Source organism: Nelumbo nucifera, chromosome 1 (genome assembly GCF_055504915.1).
Source record: "Nelumbo nucifera cultivar China Antique chromosome 1, China Antique-T2T, whole genome shotgun sequence".
Classification (NCBI taxonomy): domain Eukaryota; kingdom Viridiplantae; phylum Streptophyta; class Magnoliopsida; order Proteales; family Nelumbonaceae; genus Nelumbo; species Nelumbo nucifera.
Genome location: NC_142649.1, coordinates 129,297,931 through 129,306,507, shown reverse-complemented (window position 1 = coordinate 129,306,507; position 8,577 = coordinate 129,297,931). Strand labels below are relative to the sequence as shown.

The following is an 8,577-nucleotide window of genomic DNA, read 5'->3' as shown; positions in this document are numbered from 1 at the left end:
ACCTAACCAGGTTGATTTGGTTGGCCAAGCATCCTATAACCAAACTGAACCAATCCTTGAACACACCTAATTTCAGCTAAATTAAAAGTCAAATCTCTAATAAATAACATTAATAGTTTAATTTCCAATAACTATTGATATTTTGTAGCAAAAATATACAATTATTGAAAATAAATTTATAATGAAAATACAATAGATAACTAATAAAAATACAATAGATACTAAAAATATATAAAATTAGACAATAAATAGTGTAATCACAAATAATAGTTTAATCTCTAATAAATATTAATCAATAAATTATAACAAATACAGAATTACTAAAAATAAATTTATAACAAAAATGCAATAAATTATTAGTTGTTTAATATCTAAAAATTATTGACAATTTACTGCTAAATAACAAAACAAAAATAGATATCTAAAAAATTATTGAAAATATATTTATCAAAAATAAAATAAATATTAAATGTATTATATATAAATACATAATGAATATACATTATTATTGTAAAATTATTACTAATAAATATTATTTTTCTGAAAGTTATTTTCTATAATTATTAATTGATATAAGTGAAATTAGTTATTTACAATATTACTTAGTTATTTAAATAATATTGTCATTTAAAATTTTAATGTATTAATTACTAGTTTAACTTAATAATCCATAAAATTATAATTAGTACTATTGTTACATAATTCACCATTAATTTTGTAAAAAATTATTATTATTAATTTTGGACTATTTGGCTATACAAGGATTAAAATATTGATTGGAAATGTATCCTTCCAGTCGTGCGTATTGGTCCGATAGGCCATCGTGTCGGTCTGGATCATGCAACATCGACTAATACAAGCACCGATACGAAAGCATATCAAACCTCAGTTTGACAATACACCTGAATTCAATATAAAAAGAGCTACCAAGTGTGACTTGAACCCCAAACCCCAAGTCAACTAGGGCCCCAAGAATGATACATCTTTAACTACTAAGCCAACTTTTATTTTATGTCAATAAATTGAACACATAAACTTTTTTTACATAAATATCTACATAAAATGGCAACAACCAACATACACTTATATCCAACAATTCCAATTGCAAATAAAAAGATTAATATTTTATAAACCAATGGAATAAATAATCTATCAAACCAACATTTATATCAAAAAGTTGATTTCTAATTTAAAGAAATTTAAAATATTAAAAATAGAATAATTATTATAATACTTAAATTTTACAAATTTGCACATGATATATACCTCAAATTTTTTTTTTTATAAACTATTAACCAATATTTTAATTTGCATTAAATAACCATGTATTTATTATTTACAAAAATAAAAATATTATTTATAAAAAATTTTAAAATGTAATATGAATTGAGTCTATCAAATCCACTAATCTATAATTATATTAAAAATATTTTTATTTTTTATAAATTTATAAAAATATAAATATAAATAATGAAATAATTATTGTAGTAATTAAAATTTATGAATTTTCATATAATATGTATCTTTTAAATTTAAATATATTTGATATATTTTAAGTTAGGATTATGTATTTTTATAAATTATCAATTAATATTTTGATTTCATTTTATAATAACATATTTATTGTTTACAAAAATGAAAATATTCTTTACCAAAATTTTGAAATTAATTTTTAGTTAACATTTTTGTTAATTTTAAAAATTATAAGTAGTAAAATAGAAAAAAATGATATAATAATTGAAATATAATAGTTGCATAAGTTTTGTGCCTTGGACTTTAATATAAAATAAGATAATAATGGCTTTGTGCATGTATTAATTTGTAAAAAATCTATATAATATGTCTCTTAGAATCTTGATTGATGCATATCAATAAAATTGTATGATATCTATGCACTTTTCTATATTAATTGTAATATATTTCTTCATATATATATATACCGTCAAAATATACAATTCTTATGTATTTATACATTATTTGTTGCTCTTTTAACATTTAACCTATTGTTAATAATATATTTATGAAATTAAAGTTCATTTTCCTAGCACATCTAAATCCATTCATGTTTTTTGTCCGTATCAATGTGTCTCCAAAATGTATCCATATTCAAGCTATCTGATATGATACCTGATGAGGGCGGATTTGGCCCTCCAATGACATTGTGGCACATGGCATCTCAGAACAGCTAGATGACACCTGGATACCACCTAAGTGATGACTTGGAGTCCCATATCGCGGTTTCTCTTCGCCCCAACCTAGCGACCTGCCTTCACTGCCAACCTGGCGACTTCGACCACAACTCAGGTCGGCTAGAAGCACCTCGTCCAGGGCTGACCTATGGTACCTCGTCACTAGCCGAAGTGACCTCGACGGAAGGAGCGACCTACCTTTAGGGTGTGTCGTCCTGAATGAGGTCCAGGCGGCGGCATGCGAGCCATGCTCGCTGACAAATTCGGCATGCATATCTTGACTCTCCCACGTTTCTCAACATGCATGGTAGTTACCTCTGAGGATTTCGGACCGGTTAGGCACAACCTCCCAGAAATCTCGGATGCAGTGCGTGAGGCCCACACCGAACAATGCCTATATAAAGGCACCAACCCCAAAGACACAAGAGAGAGGTGATTAAGTACATTCTAGATCTCATACTTTCTGATTTGTATCTTGCAATCTACTACAAGAGTACTAACTTAAGCATCGGAGTTACCTGGCTGGGTTAGCCACCCCGAGTCCTCTAACACTTTTTTCTTGCAAGCAGCCTCCTAATTCAAGCAGCCACCCCGAGTCCTCTAACACTAACTTAAGCATCCAAGCAGCCTCCTAATTCAATCCAATCAGTTCGGCATCCAAGCCTTCGTCCAGTAGAAATACTCTAGCTCGACCTCTAAGTCATCAACCACCATGAAGTAGTCAAAACATCAGAGTACTGCCAAAAAAACCCTTCATCAATACCCGATACCAATACTTTAATATTTATTGTTATATATAAAGATAGATATAAATAGATGTAAAATAGTACAGCCCATAACTTAGAGTATAATGCTTGTAAATATAATAGGACTGTGTGGCAGCATCAAAGCTTCTTGTAATTTCTTCTCTAATATAAAAGCTCTGTAAAAAAAAAAAAGGTTATATATTCCCAAGCCCCACCGGGTATTTCAATCCAACTGTAAAATAATCCAGGGCCGTACATCAACCGAAAGATATTTCAATCCAACTGCCAAGATGACTTCGGATCTTCTGTTAGCAAATGTGTTCTATTCACATCATCATGCGGACCCAACCTATATGAAACGCTAGCGTGTCCATTCATGATTGGTTATACAGTTATAGTTCTACAGAGCTGTACGAACAATATGGTAGATTCTAACTCGGCTGACATCGACCAATTATGAGCAACCGAGTTTAGTCGGTCAAACAAAGAATCCATCTGGGTTACGTTCCTGTCTTTCGTCTTGCGTGTTCCCAAACATTACCGAGTAGATCCAGTCCAAGGTCAGCGCCACGAAAATGCTGTACTTAAAGCTCAAATCCCCTCCCCTTTTCTCATCTTGAATCCATCTCTAAATTCATAGATTACTTAATTACAAAGCACCCTAATGAAAAAGGGAATCAGTACACCTTCAGGATCCTGTTACTCGTTCATATTCATATTTTGCCTTCTTCTCTTCCATGGCCTTTCCTCAGTCAACGGAGATAGCAGTGGTGACACAACAGTGAACATCGGTGCAATTGTCAATGCTAATTCCCGTATCGGAAAAGAACAGAAGTTGGCCATTGAAATAGCAGTCCAGAACTTCAACAACAATAGCACTAACAAAAACCCAAATAGAACGTACAAGCTAGTCCTCCATGTTCGTGACTCAGACAGAGATCCCCTTCAAGCGGCCTCGGCTGGTAATTAAGTTTTCTTTTATCACTTTCCCTTAATTCCACCATTTATTAAATTCATTTGTTTAATTTTCAATTACTTTTTAATTGAAAGCATGATAAATTGCAGCGGATGAGCTCATTAACAAGCACCAAGTGCAAGCAATTCTTGGGATGGAGACATGGCAGGAGACAGCTTTAGTTGCCCAAGTCGGGAATCGAGCACAAGTCCCTGTTTTGTCCATGGCTACGTCCTCGGCCTCTGCATCACTAACGTCCATGCAATGGCCTTTCTTGGTAAGGATGAGTAACAATGGGTCCACACAGATGAAATGCGTGGCGGATATTGTCCAGGTCTACCAGTGGAAGAGGGTCATAACAATCTCTGAAGATGACACCTATGGCAGCGATTCAGGGATGGTCGATCTTCTCTCCAATGCCCTCCGAGCAGTAGGCTCGGAGATTGAATATCGAATGGCTCTCCCACCTTTGTCTTCTTTGTCTGATCCAAAAGCCACAATTCGACATGGGCTGGAGAAGCTGAGGAGCAAGCAACTGAGGGTGTTCATCCTTGTCCAGTCATCCTTACCATTCGTCACCCACCTTTTTACAGAAGCCAAAGAGATGGGTTTGATGGAAAAAGAGTCCGTTTGGATAATTACAGATGCTGTTACCAGTGTCCTTGATTCCGTTAACTCTTCTGTCATCTCCTCCATGCAAGGAGTTTTGGGAATTAAGACCCATTTCTCATACAGCAGCCCGTTGTTCAAAGAATTTTACAGTGAATTCAAAAGAAAATTTCGGTCGCGATATCCGGAAGAAGATTACTTTGAACCTGGGATTTATGCTCTCCGAGCACACGATATCATCTCTACACTAACACGGGCAATGATGGAGAAATCAACTAGTAACAGTAGTACTTCAATAGTATTATTAGAGAAAATCCTATCAACTGATTTCAATGGTTTTAGTGGAGAAATTCGATTCACAGACGGAGAATTATCAATCTCGCCAATTTTTCAAATAGTAAATGTGTTCGGAAAGAGTTACAAAGAGCTAGACTTCTGGTCGTCTGACATTGGTTTCTTCAAGAATCTCGGAGAGAAAAGCGGTGGTGGTCGTACTCTTAGAACCAAGGAAGGCTTGATTGGTCCCGTAAATTGGCCGGGAGGACTACAGCGAGCTCCACTAGGTTGGGGATTTCCTTCTAACGGTGAACTGATGAGAATCGGTGTCCCAGGCAAAACTTCTTTCCAGAAGTTCGTGAAGGTGGAAGATAATGAGAACAAAAGAACTTTTACAGGTTTCTGCATTGATATCTTCCAAGCGGCTTTTCCAAACCGAACCAATGATTATTCTTTGCTGTATGAGTTCGTGCCTTTTCATGGCTTGTATGATGAACTTGTTGAACAGGTTTATTACCAGGTGATGAACCCGTCTCTGAAAACAAGCACCTCAGCTTATTAACCTATGAATATGCAAATTTTCCTACAAATTTGATCTTCCCGGATGGGAAGAATCATGCCATTATTGGAGCTTCGTGGAGTGATTCATTGCCAATTCCCCAGGCAGTCCATTCCAGAAAACACACAAAAATCAGACATTTTGAATTATTGAAGTGCATGTGTTGAATGTTCTCTGGTACATATTTAATTTCCTTTGACTTAGAAATAGCAGTCTTCTATGTATGAACAAGCAGAGAAGTTACAAGGTAGTTTCTTCTGAGCCTAGTCATCACAAAGAAGTGAGAGAGAGAGAGAATCTCTTTCTCATCTACTTATCCCCTACTAAATCATTGACTTTAGGATCCCTTATTCCACGTTTAGTTTGGAATAAAACTCCGCGGGGATGAGGGGGGTTACGAAATTCAAACGTTAACGTAAGATCTGTAGGAGCTAGAGTTTTTCCTTCTTTCGTATTTTCCCTAACACTGTTACTTCCTGTTGGTTCTTGGTCAAAATTGATGACAGAAATTCGATGCTGTGGTCGGCGATGTGACGATCCTAGACAACCGATCCAACTACGTAGAATTCACTCAACCGTATGCGGAGTCGGGGTTGTCAATGGTAGTCCCTGTGAGAAAAGAATTTCAGAAGGCATGGATGTTCATGAAGCCTTTCACCAAGGCTATGTGGTTAACCACCGGTGCCGTCTTAGTCTACACAATGTCTATAGTCTGGTTCTTGGAGCACCGAAACAACCAGAACTTCAGAGGTCCATGGAAGAGTCAACTCGGCACAGCTTTGTGGTTTACCTTCTCCACCCTTTTCTTTGCCCACAGTAAGTATCAAGAGTCGATTATTCAGTTAATTAATACTTCGTGTAACGGTCAAAGGAATGAATTCGATCAATTAAGGTAGCCATTTCATTTTCCTTCTGGGTTAATAAGCATGATCTAATTTTTTGCTTTTAATTTACAGGGGAGAGGCTCCACAGCAACTTCACTCGATTGGCGATTGTGGTGTGGTTGTTCGTGGTATTAGTCCTGAATTCAAGCTACACGGCCAGTCTTACTTCAATTCTCACTGTTCAAAGACTGGAACCTACTGTGACAGATATCGAATCCTTAAAGACGGACAATGCAAAAGTTGGATGCGATGGTGACTCGTTCATAAGGAAATACTTGGTAGATGTTCTCAAATTCAAGTCAGAAAATATCAAGAATGTTGCTAGCGAATACGACTATCCAGGTGAATTCGATAGCGGCAAAATTAAAGCTGCCTTCCTGGAGCTTCCCTATGAAAAAGTTTTCCTCTCTAAACATTGCAAGAATTACACTGCAACTGAACAGACCTATAGATTTGGAGGCCTGGGTTTTGTAAGTCGTTTCTCTCTTATAATTCTTCTGTTTTTTTCCTGCAATTCTTTAATTCTTAATCCATTGACGGATAACATCACAACATACAGCAGCTGCTGCTCCTCTCTATACAAGATCAGCCTTTTCTTAATCCTAGATTTTCTCTCATATTTAAGTTTGTTAGAGAATAGAAACCCTATTCAAGGGCTCATCTAACAGCTTAAGCTTTTAGGTTGAACGATTCCTTGACAATAGTTCATTACCCCCATTGTAATTGTTGAAAGATGATACACTTTCTAGCTAGAAGTTCTTAACTTCTAGAATTAATTAGCCGATGTGGCTCTAGAAACTCAAATTAAAAATTAAAATCTCTAGGCTTATAGAAAATATAAAGAAAAAAAAATCCAGAATGTCAGTTGGCCTTGTTCCACCCACTTGGCTCCAATGTAAGCATGCATATCTAAGGACAAGTAAATCCAAGTACCCATTTCCCAGCATCTTGAGCTAGCCTTCAACATTTGCTATTCAAGGACGTATTGTTTACTTTTAGGTTGGATGATTCCTTGAAAAAGTTAAATAGGTTACACAGTATTATTTGCAAGTAATAATACTCTAATTTCCTGCAGGTTTTTCCAAAGGGTTCTCCTCTAGCTGCTCATGTATCAAAAGCCATTTTAATGTTATCAGAGAATGGAAGTATTAAAGAAGTAGAGAAGAAGTGGTTTCCTAAGAACCCCAAGTGTTCGAGTTCCAAACTTGACATTGACAACGAAAGCCTAAGCCTCCATAGCTTTTGGGGACTTTTCGTTCTAACCGGAGGGACTTCCACCATTGTCTTCCTACTGTATCTTCTTCATATATTCAGACAATATCGACAAGACCCAGATGCTCACCAGGTCAACGTGTCTCCACAAGATGAAAGCTTGTGGAATCGGACAGTGAGGCTGGCGCAGTATTTCCATAAAAGCCAACTTAATAATCCAGAAAAAGACCCAGCTTCTGCACAAGTTGTGCCGGTGGAGGATTGGAGTTCTTCAAGTTGGGATTCTGTCAACGGATACAACACTCCAGAGCACCCTCAATCTACCCAATTGTCTGAGATTGAGATGCCCGAAACATCCAATCTATAATGTACATATATAATTGTTAAAGGAAATATAATTATTTAATTTATTAAGAGTAGTTCATTAATGAAAGGTGGCATCACACTTATTGTTTATCAGGTCTTGGCATTACAGTAAACCAGTGCTCTAAAATCTGGACCATATTCATAGAGTTGACAGAGCTAACATTTTAGTTATTTATATATGAAAATAATTTCTTTCTCTTCAATTTTAAGGTAGGGAAATATGAAACAAAACATAAAATGGAATATATATGAAAACGAATGTTGTCAAAATTTTATGATTTACAATAAAATTCACGATTCAAGAATCTCAAGGGTTTCAATTCGAATCTTATGTTCAAATAGTAAATGATTTCTATGATTCACGATGTTTTAAATAAATTCAATTAAGAATTAGTTCTCTAATTCGTCATTTTGTTGTTTATATTAATTTAGTTTTGTCAGAGAGACTGTTTTTAAGTACTTACTAGGAAATTATTTATTTCTGTTATTTAAGACCAGAAATTGAATATATTTTTCTGTAGGTTAAAGAGCAATTGTTTGTGGATTTAGTTGACTTTCAAGTCAAATTTTATTATATCATGTTAGACTTCTTATATAGTGGTAAATTCTATTGTTCTCTCTCTCTATAGATAGATAGATAGATTGTAGATATAGATTAAAATTTAGGTAAAGTGGCTTTCAAAAAAAATAATTGCATCCGACTCAACTTTTAGGTACATATATCTATATTTAATTTTTTTGACCAATTTTGTAATAAAAATAATCTTATTATTTATGATAT

The 8,577-nt window shown here is 34.9% G+C and overlaps 1 protein-coding gene across 2 annotated transcripts; it reads left to right on the top strand.

Annotated features, from left to right (window-relative positions):
- Positions 1-3,541: 3,541 nt before the first annotated feature.
- Positions 3,542-7,884, top strand: LOC104613179 (glutamate receptor 2.9-like). 2 transcript variants are annotated; one of them, XM_010280901.3, is made up of 5 exons: positions 3,542-3,897; positions 4,001-5,295; positions 5,841-6,150; positions 6,291-6,688; positions 7,294-7,884. In XM_010280901.3, the coding sequence occupies exons 1-5, from the start codon at positions 3,600-3,602 to the stop codon at positions 7,795-7,797; spliced, it is 2,805 nt and encodes a 934-aa protein (XP_010279203.2). In that variant the 5' UTR covers positions 3,542-3,599; the 3' UTR covers positions 7,798-7,884. The 2 variants fall into 2 exon arrangements, with proteins under 2 accessions (XP_010279203.2, XP_088750342.1); XM_088894216.1 differs by having other exon boundaries at positions 3,764-3,897; positions 3,986-5,295.
- The last annotated feature ends 693 nt before the right edge of the window (positions 7,885-8,577 follow it).

What these genes read in the sequence shown, in the direction of transcription:
- LOC104613179 (XM_010280901.3), top strand. Translation starts at nt 3,600, where the DNA reads ATGAAAAAGGGAATCAGTACACCTTCAGGATCCTGTTACTCGTTCATA. An exon ending in TTGAACAGGTTTATTACCAG is followed by an intron (nt 5,296 to 5,840) that starts GTGATGAACCCG and finishes AATTGATGACAG; the next exon opens with AAATTCGATGCTGTGGTCGG. An exon ending in CACCCTTTTCTTTGCCCACA is followed by an intron (nt 6,151 to 6,290) that starts GTAAGTATCAAG and finishes TTTAATTTACAG; the next exon opens with GGGAGAGGCTCCACAGCAAC.